Genomic DNA, 17626 nt, shown 5'->3' with positions numbered 1-17626 from the left:
TTAACAGATAAGGAAACTGAGGCAAATGGGGTTAAGTGATTTGTCCAGGGTCACACAGCTAGTAAGTGTCTGAGGATGGATTTGAACTCGGGTCTTCCTGACTTTAGGCCCAGCACTCTATCACCTATACCACCTAGTTGCCTTACACATAGTAGGTGCTTAAATAAATGCATGTTGATTGATTGAAGGCAGGCACAGTTTTTGTCTGTGCCTGGCACATCGTAGGCATTTAATTCATGCTTGTTGGTTGATTTTTGATAGGATTGATTTGTTTTTCTTTTTAACTCTCATGCCTACCATCATGCTTTGCTCATAGTAGATACAATAAATGTGTGCTGTATGAATGTATTGAATCTAATAGTACAGGGGTCAAGAAATCTAATCATCTCAGTCTGGGGCTGAAAGTCCCTGAGTCGGCATTCATCACCAGTCTCCTATACCCTACTCTGGAGCCCAAGCAGGTCGGCTCACCCCTGGTGAACACAATCCCACACTAGGCTGCTAATCAGGGTCTGAGGCCAGCTGCACAGCCACTAATATACTTGATGAGCAGGGTCCAGCCCAGCAGTAATCAGAAGGTGCTGACTTGGCTTGAACTGGGCAGAGACAGAGGGGCTCTCCCTCCTTCCCCAGTGACTCTGGTTCTGCTTGTAGAACTCAGGCAGCCTCTGCCCACCTCTTGACACCCACCTCCCTGGTGCTCAGAGGAGAGCAGGAAGTGCCTGTTTCCCCTGGAGTATTCCCCTCTCCTGTTCTGGGTGAGCCCCAAGCCGTCCCTCAGAAGCAATCCCCTGCCACCTGCCTTCTCCTTCATCTTCTCCATCTTTTTGACAGAACTCCTGCGCTGTGGCCGGTCCTCATGTCGGAGCAGATTCATACCAAGGTCCCCCGACTTGTTGAACTGTTTCTCCTCTTGCTTCTCGGCCTCTTTTAACTTGCTCTCGGCGCTAAGGCTCTCTGCATGATACATGTGATAGGTTTTCATGACCTAGGACACAGAAATGAGGAAAAGTTAGCATTTCACTATCTTCCTGCATATTTTCATGTCTCTCTTACACAGACCCTCAATTCCAATTGGAGATATCTTCCCATTGCCCCCCACACAGGTCTTGTTCATTCCTAACTCCGTGCTCTTCTATCCACCTGTAATGTCTTCCTCTACCCTTGCTCTACCCCATCTGCCTATCTTCTAATCCTTTCCATACCTTCATACTCTTTCCATCCTTCCAGGCTCAGCTCAAGTCACCATTGCAGCCCACAGCAATCTCTCCTATTGCTGACTTTCTCTGTGCTTACGGTTATACTTCACATTGACACAAATTATATTTCCTGGTGTCCTTCCATGCATTCAAGGCTTGTCTTCCCAAGGACAATAGAAGTTCTATGAGGATACCAAACCTGAAAGTTTTCTTATGTTCGCCTAGAGCCAACCACAGGGCTGTACACAGAGAAGCTTAGCTCTATTACTTGAAATATGGGTGACCTTAGGCAAGTCACTGGTTTCCTAAATCATAAAATAACAGAGTTAGATGAGACAATCCTCTTCTAATTCAAAATCTATGATCCTAGGAATGTCTTCTAGGCCTGTCTCTTAAAATAGGGGAGTATTTGAGGGATGATAGTGGACATCATTCTTTGGGAACCAGATGGAGGGATTGGGAACCACTGCTTTGCAGAGACCGTGCCAAGTGATTGTGAAGTTGTCTAGAGACAGGATGACAAAATAACCCAAGGCTTGCCCAATCCAATCATGTCAACCACATATAGGCTAATTCCTGGAGATTCTGTGGGCGATGATCAATAAATCATGTTCTTTCGCCATGCAGTGGAAGGGTACCACCTGCCCCCTAGAGAGCTGGAAATCTCTATGAGGATTTTGGGACATTCACAACAAATCCTGGAGTGTGAGCAAGCACACTTTGGAGCAAGCACACTTTGAAGCAAGCACTCTGGAGGAGGCAGGTAAGTTGGTGAAGCAAGTTCTGTACCCTCAGCCTCTGACAATTACAGTCCCACAAGGGTTAGGGGATGCTAATCTTTCAGACTTGCCCAATCTTTTGCCCTTCTTTCCTTGGCCTATAAACCCACTCGCATACCCTACAATGAGCTGCTATCTCTCTCTCTGCCTCTTTGCAACGCTGAAAGGTTATGCATGGTCCATTCTACCCCCAATGGAAACACTATGGATGTAATTCCTTCCATCCCCAAAACCCTCAAACACAAGAGATTAGATTAAAGGCTGGGTTTTGATCATCCCAGTACATTTGGAGAGAAAACGGCATGTGCTGTTCTCGCCTAATGTGCTCTTAGTCACATCATCTTCTTTCATCGTCTGTCTCTGGGACTTTAAATATTTGGTTTCATGTTGTGTTGAGATGGCAGAAATGTTCTGATCTATTTGAGAAAGCAGACTATGAGGCTAATTGCTTAGATGCACAGCTGGGAGTATACAGAGGGCTATGGAGCTATAACTCAGGGCTGCTCCTCATGACAGGGGTACCATCAGTGAAGGCAGGGAGCCTGGGCGGCATCTGATTATGGGCAACATCTGGACAGAACCCCCATGGGGACTGCAAGGGTGGCTTGTTCCATGATATGAAAATCCAATCCATTTCAGTTAGCCTGACTTTGGAGGAGCACAGAGCATACAGACTTGGGGGGCTAGACAGTATATAAGCATTCTGTGTCATGCCCCAAAGCTGGGCTACAAGTATTCATTAAATGCCTATATTCTGCTAGGTACTGGTGATGTGAATATGTGTGTGTGTATGTGTGTGTGTGTGTGTGTGTGTGTGTGCGTGTGTGTGTGTGTGGAGGAAGGGGGGAGGGGGAGAAGGGGAGAGAGAAAGAGAGACAGAGAGAGAGATTTAGATTCTGGGGAAGGGTGGGAGATGGTTACACAGTTATTACACAGATAAGTATCAAGCTGATCATTTGAAGAGATTGTTGTCGCTGCTTGTCCTTTGTTCTCCAAGAAGACCATGACATCAGGAAGAAGATGCCATGACTTGCAAGTGAATTGGATTTAAGTGAGGAGGGCTGTGCAAAGACATGTGCTTCACCCTCTCCTCCAGAGCCATCTGGGTCTAGTGGCCAGATATAGATCAGGATGACTGGAGATGGGGAAGGTCACGAATACCTGGAGGGATCAGAAAAGGTTTCTCACAGGAGGAAGCTTGTGTTGGGCCTTGAAGAAAACAAAGGATTCTAAGAGGAAGAGGTGGGGAGCAAATACATTACAGGTTTGAGGGCACAGCCTGGGCACAAGGACAGGTGGCAGATAGAATACCAAGTTTAAGGAATAGTAAATAAGTCAATGTGTCTGGAACACAGAATGCACAGAAGGAAAATAATAGGCAGTAAATCTGGAAAATTTGGTTGAGATGAATGAATTTTATTTTATTCTAAAGGTAAGTAGAAACTACTCAAATTTCCTGAGGAAGGGAGTGCCAAGGTCATCCTTGTGTTTCAGAAAGATTATTCTAGGCTCTGGGGGGAGAAAGGGTTAAAGAGGAGGAGAGAGCAGACAATAGTCCAAATAAAAACCTATTGCAACAGTTCAAGTAAAAATGACTGAATTCCCCTTATTCATGGCCATATGAGTAGAGAGAAGAAAAAAGATACCAGAGATATTGCGGAGGTAAAATCAATAAGACTTTGCAACTAATTGCAAATGGGTGGTGAGAGAGATGGAAAAAAATTCCAAAAGTTGCAAACCTAGATGACTGAAAAGAAAGTGAGAAACATAGAGGCGGAATAAATTTGTGAAAAGGGAAAAGTATTAAGTTCTGTTTGGGACATATAGAAAACATTCCAGGGTACTGATTTCTCTTTCTAGAGGAGAGAGATGGAATGAAAACCTTTCCCCAAAAGAATACAATTGATTTTGAAGTATCTGTACTAACTGGAAAAGAGTAGGGACTGAGTGCAGAAGCACAGATAATCTCCAACATCAGATAATCTAAAAATTATTCCTATTCAACTAGTATAAGTTGTTTGTTCATTCAGTCTTTCATTTATTGTAGCAATAGCATGTGGCTTCTCAGTTTACCAGGCTGATAGTCAAATGAATGGACATTGAGTAGCTAGTAACTTAAAAAAGGGCAAGGTTGTTCCAATAGGATGAAGGGGAAGACTCACATGGAATTAAACCTTCTCCAGGAATAATCCACAAGGTACACGCACCACAAACATGTTGTTGTTCTTCCTTCATTCTAGAAGAGGACTGATGACATCAGGAGGGTGATGACTTGACTTGTAAGTGAAATGGATTTAATAATCATAAGTTGTACTGTCATGCACCAGCTAGTGGAATAGGGGGTTGAAGAATACGCCCAGGGGTATGCTAATGTCAGCTCTAAGACTAAGGAGAGATAATTGTTAAATTAAAAAAAAAAATTTACACCTTAGAAATCAATAAACACCACAAATCACAACAAAACAAATTGATTTTTATTGTTTTGATTGTCTAGACTCAAGAATGTGATGGAGAAAATAAAAATTCAGGGTAAACTTAAAAGTTTGTCTTGTGTACTTTTTTTTAAGAGAGTCAGATGTTAAACGTTTATCAACAAACCCCTGGCTATAGGGAGAGTTATCATATGGAATCCATGATTTAACATTTCATCTGTCCAACAAGTCTCCAGTTAATCCACAAGTGATTATTGAGTTCCAATTGTGTTCATGCCCAGTGCTCAGAGCCAGGGTAAAAGTACAAGGACAAGCATGTCCTGGGGACACTCCTCCATGCCCCCAGGATCTTGCATTAATGTTAGGGAAGTAAAATTTATACTGTGAAACAATTAGGGAAATGTACTAAAAGAATGTATGAACATGAACCCTTTTCCAGATCACTTCCTAGTTGAGGCAGAGGGGCTTGGGTAGCTCAGTTAAACCATGAGCTATGCTGTGCTGGATGACCCTATGGACTGGTCACAGTGGAGAGTTCTGACAAAAAGTGATCCACTGGAGAAGGAAATGGCAAATCACTCCGGTATCCATGCCAAGAAAACCCCACAGACAATATTCAAATGTTGAAAGAGATGATATCAGAAGACAAACCACTCAGTGTTAGAAAGTGTCCAACCCTTAGTGGGGCAGACTTCAGGAGACAGTGGAGAACAGAAGGGCCTGATGTACCATGGTCCATGGGGCCATAAAGAGTTGAACACGACTAAGTAACAATGAAAAGAGACAAGATCTTTCACCCCTCTGATTCCCTCATCTGGCATGAAGACAGAGCTAAAGAAAGGCAATGTGGTAAAGCAGAGAAGGGGCAGCACTCAGAAGTCCTAAGATCTGGGAGGTGGGACACTTGACTTAAACTGCTGAGGTTGAGTGGCTCTTACTTAGATGGTAGTCTAACCAAGAAGATCCAAAATTTGACTTCCCCAACCAATGGGGAGGAGGTTGGGGAGAGCTAGCTCACCCACCAATAAACCCTAGAACTCCACATCAGATTTTATGAATCTGAAACTACTCCCATCTCATCAACCTAGGTCTTTTCTGCTCATCCAAAAATTCATTATACTCATTTATCAACACTCAGGTTAGGTGTGTCTTGGTTCCTTTAGTAGGATTATTAAAAAGCTCTACAAGTTTCCATGCTCTAAGCAATAAATGCATGACCACAATACTGACTTGTAAAGTGAATTGCTGCAAATCAAATAAGCTATAGATCATACAAAAATCAATCTCCTTTTCGGTGGTGACTGACTAGATAAAGATGCTGTTTTCTAACATGATTAGAGTAACTCACCCTGCCACAGCAGTAGTGAGGTACTTGTAAATTCTGGAGCACATATGAGGATCTTCAAAATGTAAATGTAAAGTGGTAACTTCCCACCCACCCTATCCCCCACCCTGCCATCACTACTGATTTTTAAAAAATCAAAATATTGGAATCCTAGAATATTAGAACTGGAATGAGAGAATCAGAGACCTTTAGATCTGGAAGGTACCTTGGAGGTACAACTGCCCCATTTTTTAGGTGAGAAAACCATGCCCCAGAGAGATCAGGTTGCTTAGCTAAGGGCAAACAGAGCTGGAACAAGAATCCAGGCCTCCTGGGTCTCATCTTCTGTTTTTTCAAACACCACGCTATGCAACCTCCCAATGAATATTAATTCTGACGTGCCAGGAACAATCACATGACCTTAGCTATAATCTAGTCCAGCCTTCTCATTCTACAGAGAAGGAAACGGAAGTCTGGGAAAGAGAACTGAATCACCCAGAGTGGCACAGAGTAAGAAGCTACGACATTTACCTCCTCTCTCCCAAGCCAATGCTACTACCATAACATTTCATTGTTGGTCCAGACCTGGAATTTCATCTGAGTGAGAACTCCAGGTTGGAAATGCCCTCCAATGCTATAGCTTAGGATCCTAGAAAGTAGCCCGGGGACACTGAGAGCTTTGAGAGGTTAAGGGATATTTTCTGCTTGTCCTGTAACTAGTATTGTCCCATAACCATAATGCAGGTCTACCTGACACCATCCACTACATCTTACTGCCTCTCCTGTAAGTATTTCTCCTATAACGTTGGATCAACCCTCCTAGAGACAGAGACCATTCCCATTTTTCATAGCTTCCTATTTCACTGATCCACTAGTTTGAAGCTCCCTAAAACTCACTTGTATTCCCTTACTGCCAACCTGACCTGTTCATTCAGTAGCTTCTGCTCAAAAGGCTTCCAAAGAGCCAAGCACACTCAGTTAGCATTTCATCTTATCACTCACTCTACATGAACCATCTAGTAGCAAAACCAGGTTGCTGCAGATGGAAAGAGATCCCAATCCTGTGCCAAGAACATGTTCACCTACTTTCCCATTCAAGAATTCAGGTTATGAATTCTCGCCATGACCTTAAGAATCAATGAATGGTAACAACGCGGGTTTGTAAAGTGAATTTCCACAAATTGTACAGACATCAACCTCCTTTTCTGTCATGACTGATACTACAAAGATGCTGTTTACTAGTTTGGAGTTGTGGGTTAGAGAACATCCACCAAGGGCTTTCTACTCACCTAGAAGTCATCCCCTACCCTCTCACAAACTCATTGTCACTCCCAACCCCACAGATGCTGGTCACTTCCAGGCCATGACCCCATCCCGGCACTTGCTTCAAGTCCCTATGCAGCTACAGAAACCACATGCAGACCCAAGAACGAATAGAGAGCTTAAGAATCACCACACCTGCAGTGAGCTCCATAGGAAGCCGCTCTGCCCATCTGGAGACAGCTGTATGACAGTTATTACAAAACCTACTAACACTGTGCTTCCCAAGGTTTTTTATTCCTCGGATCCCTTTTAACAGCAGCAACAAAAAAGTGTTGTCAACTCCTAGGGTAATTTAATGTGCAACACATAATATTCTGCAGTTATTTATTGCTTATTCTTGTTGAGTTGTTTCAGTCATAGCTGACTCTTCATGACTTCATTTGGGGTTTTCTTGGCAAAGATACCGAAGTGGCTCACCATTTCCTACTCCAGTTCATTTTACAGATGAGGAAACTGAGGCAAATAAGGTTAAGCGACTTGCCCAGGGTCACACAGCTAGTAAATATCTGAGACCACATTTGAACTCGGAATTTCCTGACTCGGTTCAGCAGTCTATCCACTGCACCACCTACCTGCTCTACTTACTGCTTAAGGAGCCATTAAAAAAATTTTTAGCTGGAGCCCTTTGGAGTATCAGTCCAGTGAACCCCAAAGGGTTGGGAATGACTAGTAAAGAACTGGTAAAGAATGTCTCTGGTATTACCTATTGAACTTAGCCATCCTCTCAGTCAGGAGTTCTTAAGATGTTTGAACTTAGGGGTTTTTTGTTGTTGTTGTTTTTAATATTTTGATAACTATTTCAATATAATTATTTTCTTTATAATCCTACTTATTTTATGCATTTAAAACCATGATTCTGAGAAGAGGTTTCATCAGACTTTCAAAGGGCTACATGATACAAAAAAAAAGACGAAGAATTTCCACTCTAAGAGGTGATTTGCATAACTCTGCTCCTAAGGGAGATCATGCCAGGGAGCTGGTGCTTATATTCATCCTGCTGAGGAATTCTACCCCATCCATGTCTAGCGGCCAGGCCTCCCTTTTCAGAATGTTGTAACTGTGGCATTTCCCTCTGACTTGCATCCTGGGCAATGGTCCAGAAGAAAACGAGTCTTATTTTTCAAATTCTTAGGAGAATGGAATTCCTCTCTAGACATCGGTTTGACTGTGCAAATCTGTGTAGGGCTGGAGAAATCGAGAGGCAGCCATGAGTTTGCAAATTACAAGGGATCAATAGTCAATGGTAAAAACCAACCTGAGGCTAACTCATAAACTTGTCTTAAAGTGGATATGTCTTTGTGCTTTTAACTCCTGTCAGAATCAATTTTTTCCTTCCCTGTAAAGTAGGGATAATAACAGTGCCATCTCACAGGGTTACTGTGATGACTAAATGAAGTTACATATGCTAAACAATTTACAAGCCATAAATCACTGTGTAAATGTTGGCTATTATTACTATTTTGCCAGTGAGGTACAACCCTTTCACTCAACCATTTTTCTGGCTCTATGCTGAGATCACTGACCCAGGGAGCATGAAACCTAGAGTCAAATGGCCCTGCCCAATAATTTCTTTTTGTTTGTGTTTTCACAGGTATGGGGAACTCCCTAATTAGAAACTTATAGGTGATTTATAGTCTTAGATAGCTGCCTTGGGAACTGAAATAGTTAGCAATTTGTCACATAGTATGTGTCAGAGATAGGATTGGAGCCTAGGCCTTCTTGAGGTCTAACCACTACACCACACTGCTTCTGTGTCCCATAATCAGGGCATAGGGATGTAGGGATAGTGTTCTATTTAGGCAAGTTTTCTTGCTGCAATTATCGTTAACAGGTTCTTTTCATTAGAACCCTCTAGGACAGCTGGTACCGATGGATAAGGAGCAGGGCCAAGAAATGAGTAAGAGAAAGGGAAGGCATTTGGGAAGTTATACAAAGCTTTCAATGATCCCAAGCCACTCACCCAACACAAAACTCCACATTATTTTAGATGCTTATTTTTCTGACGTTACAGCACCAAGGCTGTGGATCACAGACCACCACAATCCCTGAAGAATCAGAATTACAGGTGAGCCAAAGGGCAGTGCATGGTGAGTGTAAGTGGGCTGAGGGACTCCAATGGACACATGTGTTGAAGAAGCAGTGACAAACATGCCCCTCAAAGAATGTAGGACTGAAAAGGAAGGCAGGGCCAGTGAGATACCAAGAACAAGCAACAGCAGCAGATGAACAGTCTGAGGGCCACTTCATATCCCAGGAATCTTCAAAACAGAGAGAACAGCCACCTACACATTAAGCAGAGGTTGTGTAGGAGGACATCAGAATCAGATAGGACTAAAAAGGCAAGTGGGTTATAGAGGCACAGTGCATAGAATGGTGGGCCTAAAAAGTCAGAAATTCTGAGTTCAAATCTGGCCTCAAATACCTACCAGCTGTGTGACCCTGAGCAAGTTAGCTCATAGGATCTGTCTCAGTTTCCTCAGCTATAAAACAGGGATCATAATGGTACTTCCCTTCTAGGGTAGTGTGTGTGTGTTCATCCTTCATTGCCGAAGAAGACCATGCTATCAGAGAAATGATGACATGACTTGCACTTGACTTTGTTTTGAGTGAGGGAGGGCTGTGCAGGTCACCAGCCTCACTTCTCCTCCAGAGTCATCTGAATCCAGTGACCAGATATTCATCAGGATGACTGGAGATGACCCAGGATGAGGCAAATGGGGTTAAGTGACTTGCCCAAGGTCACACAGCTAGTGAGTGTCAAGTGTCTGATGTGAGATTTGAACTCAGGTCCTCCTGACTCCTGCACTGGTGCTCTATCCACTGCACCACCTAGCTGCCCAGGGTAGTTGTAAAGATTAAATGATATAATATTTATACTACCACTACTACTTCTATATGGCCCTACTATGTGTCAGGTACTTGGCACCGTGGCTGGCACATAGTAGGGACTTCATGTTTGTTCCCTTCACTGCCCCCTCCTTTTTGTAAAAGCAATTACATGTCACTCATTTCACCCTTTATATGCCATTAGAGGAGGTAATATCTTGACTCCAGTAGAATGCCCAAAGATTAGTGACAAGACCTAGGTATCTAGGCATCTAGGTAGTGCAACTGTCAGAATGCTAGTCTTAGAGTCAGAAAGATCTGGGTGAGAATCTGACTGCCTCACACTCTTAATTACTGTGTGACCCTGGACGGGTCACTTAAGCTTTGTCCATCTCAGTATTCTCACCTATAAAAAGGGGATAATAATGCACCTGCCTCACAAGATTGGTGAGATGATATATGTGAAGTCCTTTACAAACCATTATTAGCTATTACTAATACCTATGAATGTCCTCTTAGATTTAGATCTTGCTGGCAGTTGCTTGAACAAAAACTCTATTATTTGCCCCTGGTTTGAGTAGGCCAATTCACTTCTCAGGGGCACAGTGGAAAGAGTGCTGGGCCTGGAATCAGAAAGACCCATCTTCCCGAGTTCAAATCTGGTGTCAGACACTTGACAAGTCACAGACAAGTATGACCCTGGACAAGTCACTTAGCCTGTTTGCCTCAGTTTCCTCATCTATAAAATGAGACGGAGAAGGAAATGACCAACCACTCCATCATCTTTGCCCAAGAAAACCCCAGACAGGGTCATAGTAAGAAACTACTGAACAAAAACAATTGGCTTCTCTGGCCTCAGTTTCTTTATCCACAAAATGAGGAAGTTAAAGGACCTGCTCTCTAAGGTCCCTTCCAGCGCTAAAGCCAATTATCACAGCAGGGATGTAATCCAGGGATGTGGCACTAACCCCATCCTACTCCATGATGATTAAAGAAAGGAAGGAATGAAAAAGCATTGCTAGGTGCAGGCCCTAACATCAGGCAGCTTACATTTTAACAGAGAAAGCAACATACAAAGTAGGGAGGGGAGGCTGGCCATGGAGGGGCACTGTGATCTAGACAGTTACGGGAAGGGAAATGGGAACACAGGGTTGACACGCTTCCTCCACTTTCATTAATGGCATGGCTAAAGGTATGTAATATCGCAACATGTTTCCAAAATATGCTCATGACTAATGCATGTATATGTATATGTGTATGGATGTATTTATGTAAAAAACAAAAGGCATCATGAAAACATATTCTTTTTTTAAAAAAAAAAGACTTGAAATGCACTGGACATGATTACTACTGAACATTCCAAAAAAAAAAAGAAAACCACTCTATGTAAATAGACAGAAAACAACTGGTTACTGATGTAGGAATCATTTTGGAATCAGCTGTCTATGTGCAATCAATTCATTAATTGGATAGGACAAAGGTAAAAATCATTACCAAACTGAAAAGGATAAAAATAAGAGACAACACTACATGCAATCACAACTCTAGCCTGAACTAGGTAAGCAGTCTGTGAGAAACGGGAAAACTCTGATTATCACCATTTTAAAAGAAGTTGAGCTTAGGTAAAGTAGCCACTCCAAAGAAGTCTAAAAAACTCATCCAGCAAACACAAGCTCTTTGCCAAGCAGAGAGGCTGAACAGGGAAAAAGCGAATTTACAATATGATATAGAAAAATATGGGTAAAGGTTAAGAGCTGTATTTCCCCCACAAAACTGCAAAAAGCAACCAACGAGAAAAAAAATGAGCCTACATGGCATAAGACTACAAATTCATAGAAAACAGGAAGGCTTCCACAAGGTCAAAGAAGGGCAAATGTTGTCCCAGTTTTCAATAAAAGGAAGCGAATATAGTCTGAAATCTGTAAGCCAGTCACCTTGACTTTAATTTCTGAGAAAATTCCAGAACATATCATTTAAAAGACAGTTACTGGATATCTCAAAAGGGAAGGGGTGATTACAAAGAGCCAGCTTGGCTTCCACAAGAACAGATCATGCCAAACTGACCTCATTTCCTTTTTTGGGGAGAGCTAATAGACTGCTAGATCAGGGGGAGGCCTCTGGTTAGAGTTTAGACAGATTTTAGCAAATCTGTTGATAAAGTATACTATATTATTCTTGTGTAGAAGATGGAAAGATACTAGTAGATGATAATATAAGATTAATTTAGCATTTGTATGAAGTATAGATTTAAAAGGAGGTATACTGATGTCCAAACCCTCTGACCCAGGGGCTCTACTACTAGACATACAATAAAAAAGTCCCCATATATGATAAAAAGAAAGTCCCCATATATGCCAAAATATTTAAAGCAGCACTTTTATGATAAAAAGAACTGAAACCAAAAGATGTCCATTGGTTTGGGAGTGGCTAAACAAACTGTAGAACATGAATTTAATGGAATATTATTTGGCTATAAGAAACAAGAACTATAATGAATACTGAAAAAATGGAAAGATGTGAACCAATAAAGAATAAAAGAAACTGAGCCAAGAAAACAACAGACATGATGACTACAACAGTGGAAATGGAAAGAACCACCACAAACCAACTGAAAGTGAATGTTGCCAAATTACAAAGAATAAGCATAACCTCAAATAAGACAGATTGAGAAGATACCTCCCCCCACTGTTTTGTAGAGGTGAGAGGTCCATGAATGGGGAATACTGAATATATTTTCAGATTTTTTTTTCCCACTTATAGATTGATTTTACTGATTGGGTTTTATTTTCTTCCTCCCTTTTTTTAAAAAAAAATATTCTTTGTTATATAGGGATGGCTCTATATGAGAAGAGACACCAAGAATGTAGGAGGAAACTTAGGTAATGTAAAAACAAAATATATTAATAACCTTTTAAAAAGAATATATTGGAGGCAGGGAGGCCAATTATGAAGTAACAAACAACTGAACTAAAGTGAAGATTATATAAGAGGGGAAAGAGAACACACCTATTCCAGTAGGCATCTAAAATTTTCTATGCAGATAAACCAATAAACTCCAGATTCAGCCTAATCTCTGCTGGGCAATAAGACTCGGCTTTTCTAAAGGCATCTCAAACTTAAGGTGTACAAAATAGACCTCGTTCTAGTCTTCTCAAAATCTATCCTTCCTCCAAATTTTCCTATTGCTATAGGTAGTAAAGGAGAGAGAAAAGTCAAGATGAAATTGAAGTAACTATGAGGTTAGTGGTAGCCTCAATAGCACTAGGAAAGTTTGGAGTAGAGGTAGGTTTTAGGAAGAATACAATGAGAAGCATTTTGGACATGAGTCTGAGAAGCCTACAAATGGAACATTCCAGCAGCAGGTGTTGATGGGAAAGTGACTGGGGAAAGACATCCAGACAGAGACAGATCTGCAGGGAGTTGATCATCCTGCACAGGAGGCTGACAACGAATCGTTAAGCAGGTAGAAAAAAGAAGCAGGAGGCAACAGTGAACAGCGAAGGGAAGAAAAAAGAATTCAGGAAAAAGCAGTGGTCAGTGTCCAAACCAAGAGACATCAAATAGAATTAGGAATGGGAAAAGGCTGGTGGGTTTAGCCATAGTTGGAGATTTTTCTTTCTATTTTAAAAGCTTTCCACTTAGCAAACATCAACTAAGATAAGCACTTCCATAGATACAGTAGAACAGAGAGGATAGCCCATGGACTTCTATTATGTACAGTCTGTTTTCCTTTTAAAGTATATAATGAAGGCAAACTTTCAAAGCTATCCTGCATGTCTGTGATTCCTTCTCACTTTCCTTCTGTTCTCTTCTGTGCATTTCAAAAACATGTTCAATGAGGCTCTTTTCTTTCTCTTCTTGGGACCTCTACCCCCAACTTACTTCTCCCTCCTTTCTTCCCCCACAATCAAAAAAAATAACATGCTTCATCATCAGTCTTGGAACCATGGTTGGTCGTTGACTTGAAGAGGAAGTTTCTCAAAGTCTTTATAAGGTTGTTGCTATGATGTAAACGGGCACTTAGCCCATTTAGGAAAAGCATAAATGAAGCTCCTGGTTCTGCTTACTTCATACATTTCTTCCCAGGTTTCTCTGACACTATCTTTTCTGTTGTTTCTTACGGCACAATATCACCTTACATAGATGTCATCATTTGTTTAGCCATTCCCTGATGAATGGGCACCTCCTTAACTTCTAATTCTTTATCATTAGAAAAAGAACTGCTAAAGTATTTCTAACATATGGATCTGTTTCCCCTTTCCCTGATCTCTGAGTCCTCAGAGTGATATTGCTAAGTCAAAGTCGATGTTTGATGATTGGTTTAGAGATTACTGGTGACCTCAGTGAGAGCACTTTCAGTCCAGCGATGGTGTTAGACACCAGATTACAAGAGGCTGAGAAGCAAGCAGGAAAGGAGATGAACACAGTAAGTAGAGATGACCTTTTGGTTATGAAAAGGAGACAAAATGTAGGACAAAAGCTGAAGGACTGACGGGGTCAGCCCTGATTATAAATTGTCTTTAACATTTCCTAAGTTGTTTCATGTAAATCAGTCTTGTTGCCCTTGATTCTCTGTGGAAAAATGTGATTCCTACTCCTTTTGTGTCCTCCACACCACAGGTGTTGGGCATAACTGTCCAAGTGACAATTTATGGAATAAGGTTTTGGCCTTTGTTTGCTAATGAAGAAATAAAGCTGTATGCAATTAATAGTAGTGGTACCAATGGCCCAAGGTGAATGGGAAATTGGGGAAGGAGGATGCAGGAAGAAGACAGCTGATCATTTAGAACATATGCCAGGTAATCCATCAGGAGCTGACAATATCTAGGTAGTCACAGATATTAAATCGCCATGCAACACAAATGTTTTATCCATGAGCCTTCACAGAACCTCAGTGTGTGAAAGCAGACTTCCTAGTCACTCACTCTAGCTGTAAGAAGCAAAGATCTACCAACAAGACGATGTCATCCTAGAGGAGTCAGCTCCTTGGGTAACAGGGACCCCTGGCATTGGCTGATGCCTACCTAGGGCAAGGGGGGATGAGAAGAGTTCTTTGTTCCTTTTAGCTAAGATCAGATAAGTGGGTCTCAGTCTTCAATTCAGCACCATCAGCTTAAATGACAATGGGACATGCTCCTTGGATTAATGGCAGCATAAATGGGTTTGCTTTCCAGTTCTCCTGAACTCATTAAAAGAGGTCACTTAGCAAAGTTCCTACTGCCAACTTGAAAGCAATAGTCCAAGGCAGGAGTTACTGGATCTAGCTCAGAGACAGACAGAATCCTGCAGAATTAGAGGGAACCCCAGTGATCAATTACCAAGACCAAAGCATTGTTTTACAAATAAAGAAATTTATGCCAAGAGAACAGAAGTGATTTGTGCAAGGTGACACCCAGTTAGTATTATAGAACCTAGGTTTTCAGGACCAGCACTTCTGGTGTGAGCAATGCCAAGGTCTTTTCAGGGCTGCTCATCTACCTCTGATGTCTACCTGTCACCCAACTCTGGATTTCAATAACTCTGGCTTAAATCCAATTCACAAACAAGTCATGACATCACCTGTCACTGGCCCTTTTAGAAAATGAAGGATAAGCAGCAAGGACCCAAGTGTTCCCTATTCAGTATTTTCCCCAATACATCACATTTCCTTGCTGGCATCACAGAATCTCTGAGTTAGAAGGGACCTTAGAAGACATCGAGTCCAGCTTGTATCCAAATAGGAATCCCTTCTATAATGTCCCTAAGAAATGATGATCTGGCCTCTGCTTGAAAACTTCCAGTGATGGGAAATTCATTACATTATGAGGAAATCTACTTTACTGGGTAACTCTGATTGTTAGAGACAGCTGTGGTACAAGAGATGCAGAGAGCCCTGGACCTGGAGTCAAGAAGATGTGAGTTTGAATCCAGGCTCAGATACTTCCTAGCTATGTGACCTTGGACACATCACTTAACTTCTATTTGCCTCCATTTTCTCAACTTTAAAACGGAGATGATAATAGCACTTACCTCACAGTGTTGTGCAGATGAAATAAGATAATATTTGTAAACAGCACTTAACACAGTGCTTGGCATAAAGTAGGTACTACATAAATGCTTATTCCCTTCCCTTAGGAAGTTTTTCTTTACGTTGAGTTCCAACATCCTATGTTCATTCACTCATTCATTCATTCTTCATTCAAGAAACATTTACTAAGTGCCTACAATAAGCCTGGCATTCTCTCCTAAGCTCACAAAGCCTTGGAATAGGAAAAAAAAATGTTTAAATCAAATATTCAGGCTTTGATTCAATTGTCAAAAGGAGCATAGGAAGAAAACTGATGGTATCCATAGGGAAATTGCTGGGAAGATGAGCAGCAAAGCCTAGGGGAAATGACTGAGACTGAGCATCCCCTGATATGAAAGTTCCCCAGTCCTATGGGCCAAGCTATTTCTAAGAAGCATAGGATCCAGGGTCATGTATTTGCAAATCTTTGCTGAATAAATCTTTAGCTGAAACTAAAACACTTACTACTAACCCCAGCCTCCTCACCACAACCATGTGTGTTTTTTTGTCTTTTATTAGTTCGAGGTAATATCTACCTGTACCAAGCTGCTGCCAGATCTGTGACTTTCACTACCCTTTGTGAGGCTGGAACAAAGTCATATTGTCTCCACATCATGCCATGGTACTGTACTTTGAAGGAAAGACACTACAGCTGTGTCCTGAGGAGCTTATTGCAAGATTAATTTAACCACATCGTATATGTGAAGGGAGGGGGGACAGCGAAGGACACCCAACAACATTGGACACAAAGGGGCTTTTCATGATTTGGAAATAACGTTGCTAATAGAGGTCCCCAGGTGAAATCTGGCACCGGCCCTCAAATGCTTTTTTGCCCAAACTCTCTAAAGGTACTCTCAGTTAAAGGAGATGATTGACCCAAAATGGGCAGTTTTGTGATATTTCCTAGTGGGTTTTCTCCAAGGAGCAAGCATATGGACTGTACCTCTAGCCTCTGCTAATTTACATAGCTCTAACCAGATTCCCTGGAGACAGATAGGATATGACAAGAAAAATGGAAAGAGTAGGAGTACCTTTCTGAGCCCCAAAAGACTCAGTGAAAGGAAACATAAACGTGAGCTGAGGATACATCATCCAGAACAGATGCTGGGAAGAGGCAGGGAACACTTACAGACTTAAAAGCCAACTCAGAAGAAAAAAAAGACTTTGAGTAGTCCAAGAAAGGAATGTTGGTGAACCTACGATGCCTTTTTGTAAAGAGCAGGATTTCTGAGTAGGAAAAAGATGTAACATAGCAAAAGGCTGAAATAAAATGGTGACACTGAATACTGCAGAGACTGTAGTTATCAGAAGCACTGAGCATGGGCTGGGCAGGTATGCCGGCACCTCCAAGCACACCTGGCCCATGGCTGACTGCTCCAAGACTATAACCTGGAGAGAAAGAAACCAACACTGGCTACTAGAAGAGGGTGCAGCAAAGCAGAGTTGAGTACAGTCCAGACAAAGGACCCACAACCTCCTCTGGAACAGAGGCTTGTATGAAGATCAGCAATTACAGGCAATATGCTGGTAAATGAGAACTTCCTACATAACAGAGCCACGAGGTTCTGGACCTCTCTCCTTTCTGAGATCCCACGCAGACAAGGTCCACAACCAGGGATGTTGTGAGACTTAAATGAGATCATGGATATAAAAACACTTTGTGAACCTTAAAGTGCTATATAAATGCCCACGATGAT

General features: G+C 41.9%; 1 protein-coding gene across 6 annotated transcripts in view; it reads right to left on the bottom strand.

Moving 5' to 3' along the window:
• Positions 1–17626, bottom strand: part of SRGAP3 (SLIT-ROBO Rho GTPase activating protein 3) — a 269566-nt gene that overhangs the window by 81475 nt on the left and 170465 nt on the right. For all 6 annotated transcript variants that reach the window (XR_011964714.1, XM_072598587.1, XM_072598588.1 and 3 more), the window contains exon 5: positions 803–988. Coding sequence is in view for 5 of the 6 variants with exons in the window: in XM_072598587.1 (XP_072454688.1) it covers positions 803–988 (186 nt within the window). In the remaining variant the exon portion in view is untranslated. The remainder of the gene's footprint in view (positions 1–802; positions 989–17626) is intronic.

This window comes from Notamacropus eugenii, chromosome 3, assembly GCF_028372415.1.
Source record: "Notamacropus eugenii isolate mMacEug1 chromosome 3, mMacEug1.pri_v2, whole genome shotgun sequence".
Lineage (NCBI taxonomy): Eukaryota > Metazoa > Chordata > Mammalia > Diprotodontia > Macropodidae > Notamacropus > Notamacropus eugenii.
The sequence above is the reverse complement of the archived record's forward strand: the minus strand, read 5'-3'. Positions and strand labels throughout refer to the sequence as shown.